General features: G+C 44.1%; 1 protein-coding gene across 11 annotated transcripts in view; it reads left to right on the top strand.

Annotated features, from left to right (window-relative positions):
- The window catches only part of DST (dystonin), a 572,762-nt gene that overhangs the window by 24,134 nt on the left and 523,416 nt on the right, over positions 1-25,212 (top strand). For all 11 annotated transcript variants that reach the window (XM_040428594.1, XM_040428595.1, XM_040428593.1 and 8 more), the window contains exon 3: positions 14,684-14,875. In XM_040428594.1, the coding sequence (XP_040284528.1) occupies positions 14,684-14,875 (192 nt within the window). The remainder of the gene's footprint in view (positions 1-14,683; positions 14,876-25,212) is intronic.

Raw genomic sequence — 25,212 nt, 5'->3', positions numbered from 1 at the left:
GAACTCTATCCTGTAACCGTGAGAGATTACATTTAGCACCCAGGGATTTGAAGTTACCTGACTCCAGGAGGATAGAAAACCCATCAGTCGCCCCCCGACCCTGGCGTCATTGCTGTTTATTTTGCCTATTCTGGGGATTGAGGATGAAGCCTCTTCCTCTCCCTCCTTTGGGATAGCTCCATCGGCCAGACTTCCCTTTCCCCCTGTAGGATCTCTGCTGGGGTTGGTACTGACGAAAGGGCTTCTTTTTTGGTTCTTTGTCCTCTGGAAAACCCTTCTTCTTGTCTGCTGCTCCCTCTAGGATTTTATCCAGAGTGGGGCCGAAGACAAATTCCCCTGAAAAGGGGATAGAACAAAGCTTGGCCTTGGATGCCTTGTCTCCTGACCAGGCCTTCATCCATAAAGCCCGTCGGGCTGCATTAGAGAGAGCAGCATCCTTGGCGGAAAACCGGATGGACTCTGCAGACGCATCGGCCAAAAAAGCTGTGGCGGAGCGGAGAAGGGGGAGAGAGTCCCTGATCTCTTCTCTTGGAGTCTTATTTTTTAGATGTTCGTCCAACTCTCCTAGCCATATATACATCGCTCTGGCGACGGAGGTAGCAGCAATATTAGTTTTTACCCCAAACATAGCTGACTCCCAGGATTTTTTTAGGAGGCCATCTGCCTTTCTATCCATAGGATCGCCTAGCTGAGAGGAATCCTCAAAGGGTAGGGCGGTCTTTTTTACTACTTTGGCCACCTGTAGATCGACCTTAGGCGTCTGGTTGTATATCTTGCTTTCAGCCGGGTCAAAGCAGAGCCTATTCCTGAATTCTTTGGGATTGCCAAGCCTTTTTTCTGGATCTGACCACTCCTCCAATATCATTTCTTTTATATTTTCATTAATGGGGAAAACAATAGAGGACTTAGATCTGAGACAACCAAACATCTCATCCTGCACCGTACGGGGCCTAGGAGTATCTTCAATGCCCATAGTGGACCTGACCGCACGTAGCAACTCCTCCATCTCATCAGCCGAAAAAAAGTATTTTTTATCTTCTTCTAGAATTTCCCCGTCCGACAAGGGTTCCTCATTAGGAAATTGTCTGGATGAGGCGGAGGTCACTTCAACCTCTTCGCCCTCAGAAGAGGAAATAACGGACAGTTTGCGTTTCTTAGAAGGGATGGGGTTGCTGGAGGGGTTAGACAAGGTGGCTAAAGAGGACTTAATCTCGTCTGAAATAAAAGACTTCATTTCCGAGAGTATATCTGGTTGCTCTTCCTTCCAAATTTCCGTAGTGCAAAGTTTGCATAGCCTCTTTTTATAATTTTCAGGGAGACGCTTGGAACAAGCACAGCATTTTAAGGGTTTTGTTTTTGTTTTTAACTCCTTGCTGCCCTGCAGAAGGAAGCAACCAGATATCCCAGCATTAGTAATTTAGATTAAAGAACTGAAATATATACCCCCCAGAAGGGGACTCACGGTACTGGTGGCAGAAGGATCAGGACCCTCCTGGCGGGGAGCAGGTGTCTCAGACATCGCGGTGTAGCAGGCGAGGGGCCGAAAGGAACCGCGGTCTTCTCTTTTTAAAATTCCCGGCGTCTGACGTCATCTAGCTGCGCCCTGTTTGATGGCATAGGCCTGCGCCGCACCAGCCTACTAAGGGGTACGTGCGTCGCCCGGCCCGCCCATAGAGACGCTCCATGCGCCGTACCTGCTCCCCCTGCCGGACGCTAGAACTCGGCCCTCCTCCAGAAGGACGCCGAGCACAGCGCGCGATGATCCGAGAAGCCGGCACCTCCAACTGCTTCCTCAAGGAGGGAAGGGAGTCTGAAGGTATGGGGAGGACCGCAGGCCTCAGCATAAGCCGAGACGAGGGTCCTCGATGCTCCTAGCTGGCCAGCCTTAGCTCCTGCCGCGGGAGGCCAGCTGGAGAACCTGTAAAGAAAATAAGGTTGTTTTATCCTCCATGAAGGAGGAACTCTCCACATGTTGGCCCCTGTAGGGGCAGGAAAGCACTGAGGAGGTGGAGGGGTGGGGGGTTCTTAAACTCTCTATGTGTTCCTGCCCCTACAGAGGTCAAGGGTCAATCTCAATGTGGGCCGTCATGGTGGATGAAATGGAAAATGGTGACTTATCAGAGGACTCCTGGCGACGGTTATTTAAAGCAAACTCAGGAAGGGACAAAAAAGAATACCAATCCTCCTGATTCTCCGCCACAAAACAGCGCAGATATGTCTCCAGATTCTGATTGACGCGTTCGGTCTGACCATTCGACTGCGGGTGAAAAGCAGAAGAGAACGACAACTGAACCCCCAAGCGAGAACAGAAGGCCTTCCAGAATCTGGAAACAAATTGCGTGCCCCTATCAGAAACGATGTCTGAAGGAATGCCATGCAATTTAACAATGTGATCAACAAACGCTTGCGCCAGCGTCTTAGCATTGGGTAACCCAGGAAAGGGAATGAAATGTGCCATTTTGCTAAAACGGTCCACAACCACCAGAATCACAGTCTTCCCCGAGGAACGAGGCAGGTCTGTAATGAAGTCCATTGACAGATGCGTCCAAGGAAGGGAAGGAATGGGTAACGGGAGGAGAGAACCCGATGGCCGTGAATGAGGGACCTTGAGATAAGACCGCACCCACACCCACCTCAGAAGACCGCAGAAACATCCACCTCAACAATAAAAGGTAGAGAGACATCAGGTTGTACCAAAATGGGAGCGGAAGCAAAACTCTCTTTAATGCTAGAAAAGGCTTTAGAGGCATCTACCGACCACGAGGAAAAATCCACCCCCTTTTTAGTCATATCAGTGAGTGGCTTAACAGCAGAGGAATAATTCAAAATGAACTTTCTGTAATAATTGGCAAAACCCAAAAACCGCATCAGCGCCTTCTGATTCTCAAGAAGCTCCCAATCAAGCACAGCGTGGACCTTCTCAGGGTCCATCCAAAAACCAGAAGCGGAGAGAAGAAAACTAAGAAATTTAATCTCCGGAACCGCAAACACACATTTTTCCAGTTTAGCGTACAATTTATTCTCACGCAGAATCAGCAAGACCTGACATAGGTGGTCCCGATGAGTCTTGAAATCAGGAGAAAAAATCTAAATGTCATCTAGATACACCAGTACAAATTTCCTCATTAAATGATAAAAAATGCTGTTCACAAAATGTTGGAAGACGGCCAGAGCATTCATCAAACCAAAGGGCATAACCAAATTCTCGAAATGACCCTCAGGGGTATTGAAGGCCGTCTTCCATTCGTCCCCTTCCCTGACCCTGACTAGGTTGTATGCCCCTCTTAAATCCAACTTAGAAAAAACTTTAGCCCCAACAATCTGGTTAAACAGGTCCGGGATCAGAGGAAGCGGATATGGGTCACGAATCGTGATACGGTTCAGCTCCCTGAAATCCAGACAAGGTCTTAAAGAAGCATCTTTTTTTTCTTTAAAAAAAAAAACAGCGGCAACAGGTGACTTCGAGGGTCGGATGTGTCCCTTTCTCAGGCTTTTAGAGATATAAGTACGCATAGCGACTCTTTCAGATTGGGAGAGATTGTATAGTCGTGATTTTGGCAGCTTGGCGCCTGGGATGAGGTTAATAGGGCAGTCGTACTCCGGTGAGGGGGCAACTCCTGGACACCACTCTCGGAAAACACATCCGAAAATTCTGAGAGAAAAGATGGCACAGTCTTGGTAGAAACCTCTGAAAGAGACGCCGTGAGGCAATTCTCTCTGCAAAACTCACTCCAACCATTTATTTGCCTTGCTTGCCAATCAATGGTGGGGTTATGTTTAGTGAGCCAGGGTAGCCCAACACTAGAGGAGGTTGGTTCAGCATCCTTGCACCCTGATAGGGAAACCAGCCCTGACAGAGCTACGTTGACAGCAACGCCATAGTGCGGTAGACTTGCCGTGTGAGAACAGACGGGTAAATATGTGGCAGGTACTATATGTTGTAGAACAGACTTCCTTCTCTACAATAGATGGTAATGAAGTGATTGTGTATGAGAAATGCCATCAGGTTGAGCAGCCTGACAGAAAATCTCAGCAATCTAAATGAAGGCAGGTGCACCAACCTAAGCAGATCTAAAAATAAAAGTAACTTGTCCTAGTCACATTCTAAGACTGGTTGCTAGACACCATTTGTATATCATTCCTGGAGAAGCCTTTTAAGGATGCATGTACAAAAAACATATAACATCGACTGGAATCATATATGCATCAGCCTTTGTTGTAGTGTCATCTTGGACATTATTATATCGCATGAGCATGCGCATGTCACGGTGGGGAGTGGGGAAACCCCCCCCCCCCCCACCGTACAATGTAAAGGGATAAAGGGGAAGCAGCTAGGCCAGGACGCCGGAATCAGGGAGCAGGTCACCTCCTATTGCATCCATAATCCTCACCGTATGAGCGGATCTGGATGGTAGGACGGTTCATACCAGGATACCTATGGCCCTGAGTCGCCCTCATAATCCCTCACATAGGAGCAGGGGAGAGACGACCTGTTCTTCCCAGATGTGGACAAACAGGAGTCTCAAATGGCCTAGCAGCAGGGAAAAGGGAAGCCCATACACAGCTAGAGGATCGGCAGGTAAGAACAAGACTACTCACTTACCTGCCGAAGCCTCCACAACTGGAACCCGTGCATTATTACAATTAATTTGGTGCTTGGTCTCATGAGATTTATTACCTTATCAGGGATAGATTGTGTGGAAGGAGGAAGTTGATAAAAAAAATTTTTTACCATACACATCCCCGTAACACTGTTTTTAATGAGTTTTAAACTGTTTTGTGATCATGTTTTGGACATTAATACATTTTGAGATTTGATCATGTGACTTTATGGTTTGCGCATTTTCTTGTGTTCTTTGTTGGAACTGAGCAAAAAACATATAAATTGAAAAATGTGCTTATACAGTGAGATGTGTATTCGCTTAAATAAATTGGACATTAGCAGGATTTGTCGTCTCCTTCTACATATAGTTCCTTTGGCAAGTCAGGTGTTGAAGCCTGGTTACAAATGGTAACTCTGCAATTCCAATAGATGAACCTGGGTTTTTTACCTAAGCACTTTATTCCGTAGAGTCTCTCCACTACATGTAAGTATCTGTAAACAAGAAAGGTGCTATTTTTATATAAAACCACCACTGGCGTTTCTTAGGTTGCTCACCCAAATTTTTAAAGGTTCTGGTCCGATTTGCATGAATTGGTTGTCAAAATCAATTTTAGTCTGAATAAATTTGGTTTGTGCCCCAACTGCCCTGAAAAATATCCCCTTTTTCTCTCTTTTACACCAAGACAGCATTAGTAATGTCAAAGTGATATGTATGGCTATGGGTAAATGTGTCATGGCTGGTGGTAACAAACAGCCTGTTTAAAAACACACTGCACTGTCAGATTTTTTTAACATGAAAAACATTTTAAAAATTATCCCTTTTTGGTGACAGATGTCTTCTTCTCTGTCTTCCCACTGTAGAATGGTAGTTGCCATTTAGAGAAATAGATTAATTTAGAATTGATTTGTTAATGTCCAGCTGAGATCTTTTACAGTTATAGCAGTCATCATTCTGTAAAAAATAAACGTCATGATGCCAAAAGGTAATTTATTATTTAAATTGCATTGCAAGCATGTATATGATTTTATAGTAGTTTTCTGGGATTCATGTTGTATTATGTACTAATGAAGTATTAGTTATGTAATAAAGCTCATACGTTATGTGAAATTACACAGAGATTATTAATTAGCTTTTTTAGTCCCCAGTAAATATTAACTCTATTTTATACCATATAGTATGCATTTCACAGTTATCTGTGTAGATAACTGTGTGCTATATGATGATAAAGTATAGTGTCAGTGTAAATGTATATACTAGATTTACTGCATTTACTGTACTTCACTTCCTCATTCTTTACCCTCCTGTGTCATAAGAGTGTAGGTCACTAGCACGTATTTCAGCCCAGGCTTCATATCGCCATGGGAAATTCTCTGTACTTTTTAAATTAAAATATATTCAGTATAATACATGACTATTAGGAAATCTGCACTGAGCATTTGTCTATATATATATAAATGCAATGAATGGCAGCACCAACCTTTTGATTTGAAAAATGGGTGCAAGCTCCAATAGGAAAAGCGACCCAGGATAATAAAATAAATAAATAAATAGAGCAGCACTCCGGTATGGTGAAAAAAGAAAACTGTTTATTCATCCAGTAGTGACGCGACGTTTCGGCTCCAACATGAAGCCTTTCTCAAGGCTTGAGAAAGGCTTCATGTTGGAGCCGAAACGTCGCGTCACTACTGGATGAATAAACAGTTTTCTTTTTTCATCATACCGGAGTGCTGCTCTATTTCTTTTTATATATATATATATATATATATATACACACACACTCTCCTTATGTACCGAAGGAGAGAGGACCCTGCCCGCAAGAGTTTACAATCTATAAGGATACAGTAAGTGAGAGTAAAGCTTGTCATGGCGGTAGAGTGGCAGCATGGTTGTAGGTTTGTCTGAAGAGTTGGGTTTTTAGTTTTTTTTTAAAGTTTCCACGGTAGGTGAGTGACTGATATATTGCAGCAGAGAGTTCCAGAGTATGGAGGCTGCACGGGAGAAATCTTGGAGGTAATTGTGGGAAGAGGAGATAAAAAGGAAAGGAGGTCTTGTGAGGATTGGAGATTGCGTGTAGGAAGGTATCTAGGGATCAGGTCACAGATGTATGAAGGGGACAGGTTGTGGACGGCCTTGTAAGTAATAGTAAGTGTTTTGTACTGGATTCCCTGGGCAGTGGGGCAACACTCTGTATTGAGGAATGTGTGGATCCGAGAGATATTTTTGAGTTGGAGGTGGAAAGAGGTAGAAAGTGCTTGGATGTGCGGTTTGAAGGACAAAGCAGAATTGAAGGTTACCCCAAGGCAGCAGATCACTTGACTGTGATAGAAAGGTCTGATGAGTAAGATGGGGGGAAAAATTATAAATTCAGTTTTATCCTTGTTAAGTTTTAGAAAGTGAGATGAAAAAAGGAGGCTATAGAGGATAGGCATTGTGGGATTCTGGATAGTAGGGCGGTGATATCTGAAATAGAGAGGTAAACTTGCTTGTCATCAGCATAAAAGTGATACTGAAAGCCATGGGACTCTATGAGCTGTCTCAGGTCGAAGGTGCAGATTGAGAAGAGCAGGGGTCCTAGGGCAGAGCCTTGAGGGACACCAACAGAGATGGGACAAGGCGAGGAAGTGTGTGAGTGGGAGACACTAAATGTCCGGTATGATGTGATCCAGGAGAGGGCCAAGTCCGTAACGCCAAGAGATGCGAGAATTTGTAGCAGAAGGAAGAGGTCAACTGTGTCAAAGGCAGAGGATAGGTCAAGGTGGAGGAGGACAGAGTAATGGCATTTGGCTTTAGCAGTTAGCAGGTCATTGGTAACTTTGGTAAGAGCAGATTCAGTTGAGTGGTGGGGTGGAATACCAGATTGGGGGTGATTGCTAGACAAAGACAATGGATCAAGGGAAGGCTTTTTGAGGATGGGTGTGATGGTAGCATGTTTAAAACAGGAGGGTTAGTGCAGATATGGGTTAGGGCAGGGTTAAACTATGTAGTGAGTTTGTGGATGAGGTGGGAAGGGATCAGGTCAAGTGCACACATGATGGTATGGGATCAGGTCAAGCGCACACATAATGGGATGGGTTTGGGTCAAGCACACAGGGGGATGTGAGATGTGTTCTAGAGAGTAATTACATAGGCCTCACGCCGTATAGAAAGGGAGAATATTCCTCCAATGACATGAGGCCATAGACACAAAGGCATGATCACACAAGCCTTTCATTATCACAATGCTCATTTTAGGGAGAAGATTTTTTTTCTCAAAATCTTTCCAATGAAATTCCATCCGAAAGCTACTTAACATAGTGTTTCACTGTATGTATCGTTCCTTATATAAACTAGCATAAAAATAAATAATACAGCAGGACAGCGCTGATGTCATCAGGATCTCTGCTGACACAATACGGGCTGCCTTGTGCTGATGTCTACTCTATTCTGCTGATGGTGGCACTTCAATTTATGATTGTAAGGATAACACACGTATGTTTGCTTCCTTAGGGATAGACCACTGGCAGACTCCTCTGGTAGTACTTAAATCTCCCATAGGAACCAAAGTTTGAGCATTTTGAAATCCAATCTGCCAAGGGTGGGGGGAAAGGGGAATCTGGGCCAGACATATGTTGTTGATTGCAATCTGTTTGCATGGTCGTAAGCACATAGCACACATATTGAAATGTAACATGTCAGCAGTCATTTTTCTGTAAACAAAAATGTTCCTTTTTATTTGAATGTATAGCCAAAAATAAAGCAGGTACATGTCAAACTGGATTTAGACATAAGTTATTCATTGTCCAACAGCTACTAGTTTTCTCTCTCAGCCATAAACCAGTCCATATGGATTTGCCAGGGACCATATGGTAAAAAGCTGTTCCATGTAAAATCCTTCAATTGAGGAGGGGACACTGCCTCCGTCTGGAGAAGACAAAGTTCAGAGGTGTCTTCAGAGGAGTTCCATAGGAACTGTGAATCTGTGGAACAGTCTACCTCAGGAAGTGGTAATGGCAGGAACATTGGATGGTTTAAAAAAAGACTTGGATGAATTCTTATAATTATAGAGTTTTTCTGAGATTTTTATAGCATCTCATCGGTGGGGGTCCTATACCGAGGACTCCTGAACTGTTTCAGAAGGCACTGGTGTTGGCAGTTTTAAATTAATGACTATGAAAATGGGTAGAATTCTGGTTCTCATTTGCCTTTCCTAAAATTCATATCCTTACCCATTGCTTGGTGTCTTTTTTTCAGCCATTCTAACTACGTAATTATATTATTTCTTTGATGATAGTGGGGTAATATTGTCTACTTAAATGGGCTTTCCTGTTAACAACATTTATCACCTATCTACAGGATAGGTGATAAGTGTATGGTCCCTGGGGAGGTCTGAACGCAGGGACTTCCCCGCCCCACCAATCACAACAAAGGAGGTTCTCAGTGTCCACTATGTAAATAGTGTGATAGTGCACATGTGTGACCACCGCTCCATTCTCTATAGCAGCTGTCCCCAACCTGCCTGGCTGCGGCCCAGGATCAGGCCCTGGAAGATTGTATGCTGGGCAGCGGTAATACAGAGGAGCGGAGACAAGCTCATCACACACAGCGCGCGGCCGTACAGCGGGAAGGAAGGATAGCAGACCTTCCTTCCAACTGTGATGCCGGCCAGCCACTGCCACCAATGAAAATGCTTGAAAAGGGCTAGTGAGCCAGGGATTGGTTAGGTCTCATTGCCCCACCAATGAAAATGCTGAAAAGGGCTTGTGAGGGAGGAATTGGTTAGGTCTCACTGCCCCACCAATGGAAATAAACATGATGGCCCGAGTGGGGAGGGGAGTTGTTGGTATCCAGTTTCAGCTAGTATCTGAGGGAGTGAGCGGGATAATGACCTGCAGTTCCTCTACCAGGTCACTGTCACGGGGCGCCGACGGCAGTTTCCCCCTCTTCACCGCCGTCAGCGCTCTGCGGTTCATACGGAGCAAGGACGTGCGCTACGCCCTCGTCTCCACAGCAACGAGGGACGGGGAGGATCTGGCCGCGCGTATTCCCTTGGAGAAGTCAGCGTCCTTCGCGTCCATGGCAACTGCGGTTGGACTTGACTTCTCTTTGATTATCGTTTTGTACTTTAGCGACATCCTGGTTCTGACTCGGCTTGCTGATATATCTGTTGTTTGTCTTGTATGTCCCTCCGCACTTACCCAGGCTAGGGAACGTCGTCCAGTTGTACCTCGTTGCCTAGGACGAGTGGTGCAGGTAGGCAGGGACAGGGGTGTGGGTGGAGCCAGTGGTCACTACCCTCTACCCCTCTTTATGACAGTCACCTTGAAGATATCAGCAGTGCAGCAGAGCCCTGTGCAGCAGAGCCCAGTGCAGCAGAGCCCAGTGACCACCAGACCCTAGTCAGTTTTGTGTAGCCAATTCAGGTATAGTTACCATGTCAGCCTGAAATAAAGGCAGGAAGATATCAATGTAATAGTAAGGCCTTTTTTTTACACTGATTATGCATTATGGTGAGTTGATAAAAAATAAATGTAATCGTTATATAGTGTTATATATTTTAATATGCACCTTGTGTTTTGTTATGCACGTGAATCAGTCAGCGCCGACCAGCACCCCCTAAGCCCCGCCCATCCCCTAAGCCCCGCCCCAGAACCCCCCACCACACCCGGTCCCTGGGGAAATTGTCCTGCATGAAACTGGTCCTTGGTGCAAAAAAGATTAGGGACCACTGCTCTATAGGACCAACAGACATAGGTGAGTGATATACTCAGCAGTCTCAAAGAAGCAAATGGAATAGTGTCACACATGCACCCCACTGTTCTATTTACAGAGGGGACTAGGGGACCACTTACTTGTGATGAGTGGGAGTCCCAGCAATCCTAACCCCCTAGTGATCATGCTTTTATCACCTATCCTGTGGGAAAGATCCTTTATCTCAGAAATCGGATCAAATTTGTTGAATCAGCAAGCAAGTCGTTCCTGTAGCCTGTCAGCATTCTACTAATGGACTGACAAGGCAGCAGGGAGCTACCGCTATATTGCTGTGTAATTGGAGAGCTCCCACTGCTCTCACTGGGTTATTCCGATAATTAAAAGTATATTTGGGAATTTCTGTATGTACAATTTAAATGCATTGGGCCATATTTTAGGGATATTAAGTGACCATTAATCAGGCTAGTAATCTCAGAGCATTTTTTTGAGATCAGTCTCTGAGATTAAAAATTGCTTCTGCAGTTTAGGTTAGGTACTGATAAATCACAGAATAAGTGAGGACTTTGTAGTTAACCCCTTAAGGACCTAGGACGTACCGGTACGCCCTATTTCCCGAGTCCTTAAGGACCCAGGACGTACCGGTACGTCCTGACTTAAAATCTGTATTCCGGCGCCCCAGGGGTTAATTGGAACGGGATTTCGGCTGAAATCATTCAGCCGGCATCCCGTAACAATGCAGGGGGGGGTCATTTGACCCCCCCGTATCGGCGATCGCAGCAAACCGCAGGTCAATTCAGACCTGCGGTTTGCTGCGCTTTTTGCAGTTTCTGATCGCCGCGGTCCCTGACCGCGGGGATCAGAAACTTTAGAGTGGCTAAAATAAATATTTTTCACCCCCCCCTGCACCCCTGCACGATTTTATGACGGAGGGTGGTGCGGGGGGGGGTGTCGCAGGCGGTGGGGGCGTTGCGGGAGGCGGGCGGTGCGGCAGGCGGGATCGCGATCCCCCGCCCGCCTCCCCATGAACGATCGTTGGCTTCTAGTGGTTGTACCAGGGTGCCAGCACATTGCTGGCACCCTGGTATAAACGGCTGACATCTGTGAAGATGTCAGCCGTTTAACCCTTTCCATACCGCGGTCCGTACGGACCGCTGTATGGAAAAAGTTAACTGTCATCGGTCAGGGAGCTCCCTCCCTCTCCATCGGGGGGCTGCTGTGCCTTTGCAGCCCCCCGATGGAGAGAGCCCCCAGAGAGCCCCCCTCAGCCCGTGCTTACCCTTCCCCGTCTGCGAAGTTCTGAGCAGACGGGGAGGGTTCCCATGGCAACAGGACGCCTGCTCAGGCGTCCTGCTGTCCATGGTGCTGAACAGATCTATGCTGAAAGCACAGATCTGTTCAGTGTAAGTAAAATACAGTACAGAACAATATATATTGTTCTGTACTGTATTATACAGACATCAGACCCACTGGATCTTCAAGAACCAAGTGGGTCTGGGTCACAAAAATGTAAAAAAAAGTGAAAAAAGTTAAGATTAAAAAAAAAACATTTATCACTGAATAAAAATTAAAAAAATAAAATAAACTACACATATTAGGTATCGCCGCGTCCGTAACGACCTGATCTATAAAATGGTCATGTTACTTTCCCCGCACGGTGAACGCCATAAAAATGAAAAAATAAAAACTATGAGAAAATTGAAATTTTGCCCACTTTACTTCCCAAAAAAGGTAATAAAAGTGATCAAAAAAGTCGCATGTACGCCAAAATAGTACCAATCAAACCGTCATCTCATCCCGCAAAAAATGAGACCCTACTCAAGATAATCGCCCAAAAGCTGAAAAAACTATGGCTCTTAGACTATGGAGACACTAAAACATGATTTTTTTTTTTTCAAAAATGAACTCATTCTGTAAAACTTACATAAATAAAAAAAAAGTATACATATTAGGTATCGCCGCGTCCGTATCGACCGGCTCTATAAAAATATCACATGACCTAACCCCTCAGATGACCACCGTAAAAAAATAAAAATAAAAACAGTGTAAAAAAAGCCATTTTTTGCCATCTTACGTCAGAAAAAGTGTAATAGCAAGCGATCAAAAAGTCATATGCACCCCAAAATAGTGCCAATCAAACCGTCATCTCATCCCGCAAAAAATGAGACCCTACTCAAGATAATCGCCCAAAAACTGAAAAAACTATGGCTCTTAGAATATGGAGACACTAAAACATTTTTTTGGTTTTAAAAATGAAGTTATTGTATAAAACTTACATAAATAAAAAAAAATGTATACATATTAGGTATCGCCGCGTCCGCGACAACCTGCTCTATAAAAATACCACATGATCTAACCTGTCAGATGAATGTTGTAAATAACAAAAAAAAAAAAGTGCCAAAAAAGCTATTTCTTGTTACCTTGCTGCACAAAAAGTGTAATATAGAGCAACCAAAAATCATATGTACCCTAAACTAGTACCAACAAAACTGCCACCCTATCCCGTAGTTTCTAAAATGGAGTCACTTTTTTGGAGTTTTTACTCTAGGGGTGCATCAGGGGGGCTTCAAATGGGACATGGTGTAAAAAAAAACAGTCCAGCAAAACCTGCCTTCCAAAAACCGTATGGAATTCCTTTCCTTCTGCGCCCTGCCGTGTGCCCGTGCAGCGGTTTACGACCACATATGGGGTGTTTCTGTAAACTACAGAATAAGGGCCATAAATATTGAGTTTTGTTTGGCTGTTAACCCTTGCTTTGTAACTGGAAAAAAAATATTGAAATGGAAAATCTGCCAAAAATGTGAAATTTTGAAATTGTGTCTCTATTTTCCATTAAATCTTGTGCAATACCTAAAGGGTTAACAAAGTTTGTAAAATCAGTTTTGAATAGCTTGAGGGGTGTAGTTTCTTAGATGGGGTCACTTTTATGGAATTTCTAATCTAGGGGTGCATCAGGGGGGCTTCAAATGGGACATGGTGTCAAAAAACCAGTCCAGCAAAATCTGGCTTCCAAAAACCAAACCGCGCACCTTTCACTCTACGCCCTACTGTGTGCCCGTACAGTAGTTTACGACCACATATGGGGTGTTTCTGTAAACGGCAGAGTCAGGGCAATAAAGATACAATCTTGTTTGGCTGTTAACCCTTGCTTTGTTAGTGGAAAAAATGGGTTAAAATTGAAAATTAGGCAAAAAAATGAAATTCTCAAATTTCATCCCCATTTGCCAATAACTCTTGTGCAACACCTAAAGGGTTAACGACGTATGTAAAATCAGTTTTGAATACCTTGAGGGGTGTAGTTTCTTAGATGGGGTCACTTTTAGGGAGTTTCTCCTCTAGGGGTGCATCAGGGGGCTTCAAATGGGACATGGTGTCAAAAAAGCAGTCCATAAAAATCAGCCTTCCAAAAACCAAACGGCGCACCTTTCCCTCTACGCCCCGCTGTGTGGCCGTACAGTAGTTTACGGCCACATATTGGGTGTTTCTGTAAACGGCAGAGTCAGGGCAATAAAGATACAATCTTGTTTGGCTGTTAACCCTTGCTTTGTTAGTGGAAAAAATGGGTTAAAATGAAAAATTTGACAAAAATATGAAATTCTCAAATTTCCTCCCCATTTGCCAATAACTCTTGTGCAACACCTAAAGGGTTAACAATGTATGCAAAATCAGTTTTGAATACCTTGAGGGGTGTAGTTTCTTAGATGGGGTCATTTTTGGGTGGTTTCTATTATGTAAGCCTCGCAAAGTGACTTCAGACCTGAACTGGTCGCTAAAAATTGAGTTTTTGTAAATTTCTGAAAAATTTCAAGATTTGCTTCTAAACTTCTAAGCCTTATAACATCCCCAAAAAATAAAATATCATTCCCAAAACAATTCAAGCATGAAGTAGACATATGGGGAATGTAAAGTCATCACAATTTTTTGGGGTATTACTATTTATTACAGAAGTAGAGAAACTGAAACTTTGAAATTTGCTAATTGTTTTCAAATTTTTGGTAAATTAGGTATTTTTTTGTGCAAAAAAAATAATTTTTTTGACTTCATTTTACCAGTGTCATGAAGTACAATATGTGACGAAAAAACAATCTCAGAATGGCCTGGATAAGTCAAAGCGTTTTAAAGTTATGAGCACTTAAAGTGACACTGGTCAGATTTGCAAAAAATGGCCTGGTCCTTAAGGTGAAAATGAGCCCGGTCCTTAAGGGGTTAAAGGGACACAACAGTTCATTTAAAAAGATAAGCTATGAAACTCCACTGTAGGACACTGGTGTTTGTATACCTTTAACCTGGGTGTGCATTTACTCATTTACTGTGGGTTTCTAGTAACCTATGAATAGACTGTATGCTCAATCGCTTTGTTAGACATATAAATAGAACTTCTCATTTTCTGCTAGGGATTCAGGCCAAGCCCTCGTCACTTGCGGAGGTACGCCCGAACCCGTGTCGAAGAGACAAAGCCCTTGGATGAAGTCCACCAGAGTGACCATGATACATCTTCACCTCTAAGAAAGCGAAAGATCAAGAGAAGCAGCCGGGTTCAGCCAGAATTTTATCAATCCGTGCAAGTAACCCCCACTCGAAAACCGGTATGTATTCTGTATCTACAGGGCAACATCTGATACCTGAGCACAAGGTTGTGTCACATGGAACCCCCTGGCCTATTTACTCAGCATGGTCCCAGATCTTATAGGCTACCGTATGTACAGTTGCAGACAGTGTAAACAATTCATCACCGTCATGCTGCATACAGCTTTCCTGGAATTTATTCCTCAAATGTGGTATGAAATACTAAAATAGTAAGGTCAGCACTCCAGGGTAGTTAGAATGATGCTGGGTGGAGTGACTTACAGTTTATTAAAGGGGTTGTGTCACTTATTTATTATGTAGATAAAGTTAATACAAGGCACTTACTAATGTATTGTTACCATCCACATTGCTTCCTTCGCTGGCTGCATTCATTTTTACATCACATTATACACTGCTTGTTTTCATGGTTACGACCACCCTGTAATGGTGATGGCTGCGCTTGCACACTATAGGAAAAAGCGACAGACTGCGGGAGCACGCATATGCAGGTGTTTTGTCCTATACTGTGCATGCACAGCCACTGCTGCTGGATTGCAGGGTGGTAATAACCATGGAAACGAGCAGTGTATAATGTGATGGAAAAATGAATCCAGGCAGCAAAGGAAGCAACATGGACAATAACAATACATTAGTAAGTGGTTTGTATTAACTTTCTCTACATGATAAATGCTATTTGCTGAAGTGAAAAACCCCTTTAGTGCATAGAAAATCCACTGCGTGTAACAACAGGACCCAGTGATATTTAATAATTAGAAAATCAGCACAAATAATAATAGTACACTTATGGGGACACTTGGGTTCTCCCAGACCTTTGGCAACTCCATCAGTGATATAACATGCCTCTGCTCTGACTACACAGCTGCTGCCATTGCTTCCCTTCCTACTGTCATAAAATGATGTTTATCTACAGTTATATATTCAATGGGAGCATTTATACATGTGCAGTAATCTCCACCTGATGGTAAATACGAGAGGAGGAACTTTTATCATATAAAGTGTGTCAGTTAGCATACTTTGTTTATGCAAGGACAGCATAGTAGGGGAACAGCACCATTTTACTATTAGCCCAAGCAGCACAAACATATAGTGCCATGTGGATAATGGGATCTACAGTATCAGAGGATACAGTGAACTCATAGTTATGAGTCCACTGCATTCATGCAGGACACTTATAGCCATCAATCACTATCATAATGTTTTTCCATTGTTTCAATTAACCCCTTCCCCATACTATGCTTCTCTTAAAAAGTGCATAACACCATGTTGACAGATCATATAAAAACGTTATCACTATATTAAATAGAAATGGGGCAATTGGAGAGCTGCCACCCCTAAAAAGTTATTATTATTTATTATTAGAGCGCCATTTATTCCATGGCTCTGTACATATGAAAAGGGGTATATATACATAATAAAAAACAATTGCACTAAGCATGAACAAGACGTGATACAAACTGGTACAGAAGGAGAGAGGGTCCTGTCCGCGAGGGCTTACAAGGAATGGGAGAAGGACACAGTAGGTGAGGGTAAAGCTGGTCATGGCGGTCTATCAGCAACAGGGTCACTGGTTCTAGGCTTGTCTGAAGAGGTGGGTTTTCAGGTTTTGAAGGTTTCCACTGTAGGTGAGAGTCTGATATGTTGGGGTGGAGAGTTCCAGAGTATAGGGGATGCACGGGAGAAATCTTGGAGGCCATTGTGAAAAGAGGTGATAAGAAGAGAATAGAGAAGGAGGTCTTCTGAGGATCGGAGATTACGTGTGGGGATATATCGAGAAAGCAGGTCAGAGATGTAAGGAGGGGACAGGTTGTGAACGGCCTTATATGTATTTATTAGTATTTTAAACTGAATTCACTGGTCAATGGGGAGCCAGTAAAGGGATTGGCAGAGTGGAGAGGCAGAGGAGTAATAAGGGGAGAGGTGGATTAGTCGGGCAGTAGAGCTGAGGATAGATTGGAGGAGTGAGAGAGTGCTAGATGGAAGGCCACAGAGGAGGATGTTACAGTAGTCTAAGCGGGAGATGATGAGGGCATGTACAAGCATTTTTGCAGACTCCTGGCTGAAGAATGCACAGACTTGAGAGATATTTTTTGAGTTGGAGGCGGTAGGTGGTGGAAAGGGCTTGGATGTGCAGTTTGAAGGACAGGGCAAAACCAGAGGTTACTCCAAGGCAGTGGACTTAGTTGACCAGGGACAGTGGGCAACCATTGTCTGTGATAGAAAGGTCCAATGAGGGGGCTGAGTGAGATGAGGGAAAGAAGATACATTCTGTTTTATCCAATATTCCAACATTAATTAGCACAGACTTATGAAACTTGAAATGATCTTCAAAGTGGACAGTCACTAATATTACTACTGTGATGCACAGTAAAATTTCAATAGTCTGGGATCTTAAAGGGGATTTTCCAGTAATAATTTGGTATTTAACTTATATGTTCATGTAGTTGCTTATCTCATGTACATCTTCCTCATGCTTTTCAATTTCGAATCTCCTGATCCATTTTCACAATGTAAACCAATTAATCTGGTTTGTTTACATCTTATATGTAGCACTTTCTGTTGTACCAAACCCATGATGCACTTCTTCTTTCTCTGCCACAGCTCTAGCGCTGCCCCTAACAATGCCCATCTAGTTTATAGCTCCTCCCACCCAGCTAGTTACATAGACACTCTCCTATCACTGCCCCTAACAATGCCCATCTAGTTTATAACTCCTCCCACACAGATGGTTACATAGACACTCCCCTATCACTGCCCATCTAGTTTATAACTCCTCCCACACAGATGGTTACATAGACACTCCCCTATCACTAAGTTCAAAATATGAGGCACATTATTAAAAGAGAAATGTGACATGCACAAAATGAATAGATGATGGTTTAGACAACCAAATGTTGGCTATATCACATGTACATAAACCATAAAACATGAAACATGAAACATAGAACACAAGCTAAAAAGGGGTAATAAAATATATTAAATGTATAAGCATAAAATGTAATTCAGATGCGCAGTTATGGATGCAGTGGTACCCAAACTTAAAGGGTAAAGGCGGCGGAGGACCTATCCGGCCTGGAATAGTAGTTCTTTAAAACTCAGGTAAAAAGGGAAGAGGTTCCGTTCAGCCGTTGGTACTGACTTTTTAGTAATCCAACAGATCTATAGTCCACCAATGTACGTATGTTAGTAAGTCATACACTGAGTTAGATAACAGTGTGTTAGTAACGAACAGTTATTTACAGTATGGGAGGAGTCAGAAAAAAGAAGGTAATATTAGCCGTCAGGATAGTCATTAATTTGACTCCGTAAACTGTTGCTTATGCCCCCAGTAATTTTTTATGCACCATGTCGCTGAACCAAATTGCCATAAAATCAGAAATTTAGTACTTTACCAATCCTGAAGATTTCCTCCGGCGCTCGGTAACTGGATTCAGGGATCGTATGTCCCACGTGGTGTCCCCCGTGTCCCTGGCGTCATATGTGGCGTCCCACGTGGTGTAGATGGTAAAGGATTACTGGTTCCTTACGAGCGGACTCGTTTGAATCGTAGAAGTCGGCCTTTTTTTTTTAGCTCATCAAGCCTGACAGGAGTAGTAAAAACGATAATTTTCAAAAGGACAGATGTGGAGATGGTGCTTTGGGGACACGACCGCACGACAACAAAAAAGGATACGCAGGGGAAGACACTCAAACAAGAAGATATCCTCACAGACAGCCCAAGACACGTCAATAATAGTGAATCTAAGCCAAACTCAATTAACTGATCATTTACAGACATCATTACTCAATGTTGACCCCAACAGTGACACACACGAAAGCCCCCAAAGTACCATCTCCACATCTGTCCTTTTGAAAATTATTGTTTTTACTACTCCTGTCAGGCTCGATCAGCTAAAAAAAGCAGACTTCTATGATTCAAACGAGCCCGCTCGTAAGAAACCAGTAATCCTTTACCATCTACACCACGTATGACGTCAGGGACACGTGGGACGCCACGTGGGACATACGATCCCTGAATCCGGTTACCGAGTGCCAGAGGAAATCTTCAGTAGTGGTAAAGTATAACATTTCAGATTTTATGGCGCATAAGTAATTACTAAAAAGTTAAAACTAAAAAAAATATATAAAAAATATAAAAATTTAAATCACCCCCCTTTCCCTAGAATAAAAAAATAAATATATAAACAATAAGAAAAATAAAAAACATGGGCATCGTCGCATCTGCAAATGCCCATTAATATTGTTAATATATAAAAATATTTCTCTCATATGGCGAATGGTGTAATGAAAAAAATGTCAAAATGGCCAATTCGCCATTTTTTCATAACATCACTTACCTAAAAAATCTAATAAAATGTGATCAAAAAGATACACACACTCCAAAATGGTACTAATAAAAACTACAGATTGTTCTGCAACTAAATGAGTCCTGACACAGCTCGGTAGATATAACTATAAAAAAGTTATGGGGGTCAGACAATGGCGATGTAAAAAAAATAATCTATTTTTCAAAGTTTTTTTTTTCAGTATCAAAACACAAAAAACCCTATACATATGTGGTATTATTTTAATTGTACTGACCCAGAGAATAAAGGGCACATGTCAGTTTTGCAGCAAGTCAGTGCCTGGAATAAAAGAATAAAACATGATATAAGGGTATTCTGCTGGTGGAGAATTGTTAGAATTAGGCGTGCTGTGTAATTTCAGTTTTTAATGCAGTGGTAATGTGTGTTCATTACAGATTGTTGGGTTTTCTGTTTGCTGCATTTTTGCCTGTTTGATTTGTGAACTATGCAAATTTCTGCTATTTGCCACTACTCATTTAGCATTCCAATGAGCTAAAGGGATCTCTATGGGGAAAAAAAATGCAAACAGTCCTTTCACTGTTAACATTCACTATAGATTAGAGGACGCTGTAGCCAGAGTGCTTTTTGAAGGTTACTATAGTGTTACTGTGTGTTCAGTTCTATACGTAATGTCATATTAATTATAACAGAAAGCTAGGAATCTATTTCCAGTAATGTTTGTGGACTAGATTGTAGGTCTAGGCACGTGTTCAGCATTCACACCACATAAGTATCAGAAATAAGGAGCAGCTGATATGTGATGATATACAAAAAATTATAAAACCCATACATACTATTAAAATCCCTTGATGCTACAGCATCAGTGGTTGTGTGGTTCCCCTGCTGGCCTGTGTTTACCTTGGTAAACCAATGCCTTACTGGCACGTGACCACTCAAGTCGATCGCTGACTGCATTGGTCACATGTCATAGACACTGGCACACATGATGCCAGGACTTGCAGCTGTCCTTTAATACTGAGTAGTGTGCTGCAGTTTAGGCTACATTCACACAATCAAATTCACACCATCCAATAGAAGCAGATTTTTAATGCAATCTTCAGACACCAATAAGGATTATAGAGGCAGGTTGGATGGCTGTAGTTTAGCACTTAGGTGGTACTGGCCTAGTAATGTTGTGGGTAATGGGTGTCTTAGCCGTAGTCCCTCATCTCACAGCCGTGTCTTCAAATGCTGGATATAGTTGTTTACTCTGCTGTCTGTTTTCTCAAGGATTCACTTAAGGCTTAGAATAAAGTAGATTTATCTAGAGAATCTGGAGCAGGAGCTCTGAGGTGTGCTTCCTCTTCACACTGTGACTGTTCTGGAACTCCCCCTCCTGGCACAAAGCAGGACCAGCTCACTTCTACCAAGAGGCGATGAACAGGGTAGTTAGCCATGTTCTTGTCACCCTTTGCCAGTGATTCCCTACTGGTAATAACTGCCAGATGTACAAAATACATAACAACATAACAATATAAAATACAAAACCTAAGTATTTACAATTGTAGTACCCCCAGGTCTCCATAAGTGAGAGCAAGAGACCGCCAGATACAGTTCAACTCACCTCCTGCAATCCACCGAGTGAATGTAACACCTACCATTCAGCCTTACAACTCCTGCATGGCACATACAAATGGCAGCTATCGGTTTCTAGGGCATGGGTCCTGGTGGAGGCATTGGTGCCTCATGTGTGAAATCATGATCTTGTGATGTACCATTCAGGGGCGTAGCTAAAGGCTCATGGGCCCTGGTGCAAGAGTTCAGCTTGGACCCCACCTTCCCTCAGTGCTTTGTGGCAAGGGGCAGGAAAACACATAGGTTTCATGCTGCCTGAAGCAAAAATTGTAACAGCACCCCCCTTCATGCCAAATTCTTGACCTAACCCCTTCCCTCCAGCCACAGGTGTGTAAGGCCCCTTTCACACGGGTGAGTATTCCGCTCGGATGCGATGCGTGAGTTGAACGCATTGCACCCGCACTGAATACCGACCCATTCATTTCTATGGGGCTGTTCACATGAGCGGTGAAAATCGCAGCATGCTCTATATTCTGCGTTTTTCACGCAACGCAGGCCCCATAGAAGTGAATGGGGTTGCGTGAAAATCGCAAGCATCCGCAAGCAAGTGCGGATGCGGTGCGATTTTCACGCACGGTTGCTAGGAGACGATCGGGATGGAGACCCGATCATTATTATTTTCCCTTATAACATGGTTATATGGGAAAATAATAGCATTCTGAATACAGAATGCATAGTAAAACATCGATGGAGGGGTTAAAAATAGGGTTGTCCCGATACCACTTTTTTAGGACCGAGTACAAGTACCGATACTTTTTTTCAAGTAGTCACCGATACCGAATACCGATACTTTTTTTAAATGTCATGTGACCGTTTTGGGGGATCTGTGGATGACGCACTGTCATGTGGGGGATCTGTGGATGGCACTGTTATAGGGGACCTGTGGATGGCACTGTTATGGGGGATCTGTGGATGGCACTGTTATGGGGGATCTGTGGATGGCACTGTTATGGGGGATCTGTGGATGGCGCTGTTATGGGGGATCTGTGGATGGCGCTGTTATGGGGGATCTGTGGATGGCGCTGTTATGGGGGATCTGTGGATGGCACTGTTATGGGGGATCTGTGGATGGCACTGTTATGGGGGATCTGTGGATGGCACTGTTATGGGGGATCTGTGGATGGCACTGTTATGGGGGATCTGTGGATGGCACTGTTATGGGGGATCTGTGGATGGCACTGTTATGGGGGATCTGTGGATGGCACTGTTATGGGGGATCTGTGGATGGCACTGTTATGGGGGATCTGTGGATGGCGCTGTTATGGGGGATCTGTGGATGGCGCTGTTATGGGGGATCTGTGGATGGCACTGTTATGGGGATCTGTGGATGGCACTGTTATGGGGGATCTGTGGATGGCACTGTTATGGGGGATCTGTGGATGGCACTGTTATGGGGGATCTGTGGATGGCACTGTTATGGGGGATCTGTGGATGGCACTGTTATGGGGGATCTGTGGATGGCACTGTTATGGGGATTTGTGGATGGCACTGTTATGGGGATCTGTGGATGGTACTGCTATGGGGTGGGGGGATCTGAGGATGGCATTGTTATTTGGTGGGGGATCTGTGGATGGTGCTGTTATAGGGGATCTGTGGATGGAACTGTTATGGGGAGGATCTGTGGATGACACTGCTATATGTCATCCACAGATCCCCCTCATAACAGTGTCCCCCAATACACCGGGCCCCGCCGCTCACCGAAGTATTTATAAACGTGAATCCTTATCCTGTTATTAAGTTGAACTAACGCTGCCCTCTCCCATGTTCCCCTGTATCCCCCTGTATCCCCACAGCACTTACTTAAGCTTCCATAACAGTCAGAGCGGACGGCACCAGTAACGTCACTCACTGACGTCGCGCGTCTGCTCCGCCTGCTTCATTCATAAAGTGGGCGGAGCAGGCGCTCTACGTCAGTGAGTGACGTTACTGGTGCCGTCCGCTCTGCCTGCTATGGAAGCTTAAGTAAGTGCTGTGGGGATACAGGGGGATACAGGGGAACATGGGAGAGGGCAGCGTTAGTTCAACTTAATAACAGGATAAGGATTCACGTTTATAAATACTTTGGTGAGCGGCGGGGCCCGGTGTAAGAGTACAGTGACTGCACCGGGCCCCGCCCCTAGTTACGGACTCCAGCCCCTCCTCTCTCCCGATGCTGCATCTTTGCCGGGCCGCAAAAATATTCATTGCGGGCCGCATGACACCCATGCAGTAAGTAATACCCAGTCACATACCAGCAATAATTATCGTTGCCGGCTCTCTCCACCCCTTCTCAGCTGCCGTTCACTGCCCCCTCTATGCACCGCTCACCAGCCCGCTTGATGTAAAAAAAAAAAAAAAGTATTCTATTTATGTATCGGGGCGGGGTATCGGTGGCTGAGTACCGCCGAGAAAACTCGGAATCGGTCCCGATACCGATACTAGTATCGGTATCGGGACAACCCTAGTTAAAAAAATAAATAAAAATCTTTAACTCACCTTAGTCCACTTGATCGCGTAGCCCGGCATCTCCTTCTGTCTTCATCTGATCTCTGTGCAGCAATAGGACCTGTGGTGACGTCACTTCGGTCATCACATTATCCATCACATGATCTTTTACCATGGTGATGGATCATGTGATGACCGGAATGACGTCACCACAGGTCCTGTTGCTGCACAGAGATCAGATGAAGACAGAAGGAGATGCCGCTACGCGATCAAGTGGACTAAGGTGAGTTAAATTTTTTATTTATTTTTTTAACCCCTCCAGCGATGTTTTACTATGCATTCTGTCTTCAGAATGCTATTATTTTCCCTTAAAACCATGTTATAAGGGAAAATAATTAAATCTACAGAACACCGATCCCAAGCCAGAACTTCTTGTCACGGATGGTGTACAGGAAACAAGACAATAATATAAACAATGACTCACTGGATCCACAACTAAGGAACAAAAGGGGAGACCCCTGCAAGAGACCTGCCGCTCTCCCTTATTGCTCAGCCTATGCGACCACCCCAAAGGTGGATGGGCGCATATCCACGTACCTCGACTATCTTACACCTGAAGACCCTACAATAGTGAGGGGACACGACCACCGGCTCCCTACACAGACACGGAGGGAGTCAGGGTCACCTGGATCCAGAAAAGAGAAAATCATAAATACATAAACAGAACTTATCTTGCAGACGACTGTGGACTGGGAACAAGGAACAGCATGCACACACACTCCAGGAAGTTGTATAAGCCGCACACTACTGCATTCTGGGGAGGAACTTAAAGGGCAGCAATCAGTCCAACAGCATGACAGCTGAGATAGACTAACGAGATGAGAAACTAAACCAAAACAAAGAAATTCAAGGAGGAGGATCTGAAAGGCTCCTGTCAGAGCTTCTCAACTGTCTGGCTGTGACAGTACCCCTCCCTCTACGAGTGGACTCCGGACACTCAGAGCCCACCTTCTCAGGATGGGACCTATGGAAAGCCCTGATGAGACGAGAGGCCTTAATGTCCGTCACTGGGACCCACATCCTCTCCTCAGGACCATAACCCTCCCAATGAACGAGGTACTGGAGGGAACCGCGGACAAGACGAGAATCCACAATCCTAGAGACCTGAAATTCAAGATTTCCATCAAACACAATCGGAGGAGGAGGCAAAGGCGAGGGCACAATAGGTTGAACATAAGGTTTCAATAAGGACTTATGAAAAACATTATGGATCTTCCAAGTCTGAGGAAGATCAAGACGGTAGGCAACAGGATTGATGACAGACAGGATCTTGTAAGGCCCAATAAACCTAGGACCCAACTTCCAGGAGGAAACCTTCAATCTGATATTCTTGGTAGACAACCACACCAGATCACCAACATTCAGGTCCGGACCAGGCACACGTCTCTTATCTGCCACACGCTTATATCTCTCACTCATGCTCTTTAGATTATCCTGAATCTTTTGCCAAATAGATAACAAAGACGAGGAGAATCTGTCCTCATCAGGTAAACCAGAAGACCCCTCTCCCGAGAAAGTCCCAAACTGCGGATGAAACCCATATGCACCAAAAAATGGTGACTTATCAGAGGACTCCTGACGACGGTTATTTAAAGCAAACTCAGCAAGGGACAAAAAAGAACACCAATCCTCCTGATTCTCCGCCACAAAACAGCGCAGATATGTCTCCAGATTCTGATTGACGCGCTCTGTCTGGCCATTCGACTGCGGGTGGAAAGCAGAAGAGAATGACAACCGAACCCCCAAGCGAGAACAGAAAGCCTTCCCGAATCTGGAAACAAACTGCGTGCCCCTATCAGAGACTATGTCTGAAGGAATACCATGCAATTTGACAATGTGGTCAATAAATGCCTGCGCCAGCGTCTTAGCATTGGGCAAACCAGGAAAAGGGATGAAATGCACCATTTTGCTAAAACGTTCCACCACCACCAGAA

This window comes from Bufo bufo, chromosome 4 (genome assembly GCF_905171765.1).
Source record: "Bufo bufo chromosome 4, aBufBuf1.1, whole genome shotgun sequence".
Classification (NCBI taxonomy): domain Eukaryota; kingdom Metazoa; phylum Chordata; class Amphibia; order Anura; family Bufonidae; genus Bufo; species Bufo bufo.
This window is presented reverse-complemented; position numbering and strand designations above follow the sequence as displayed.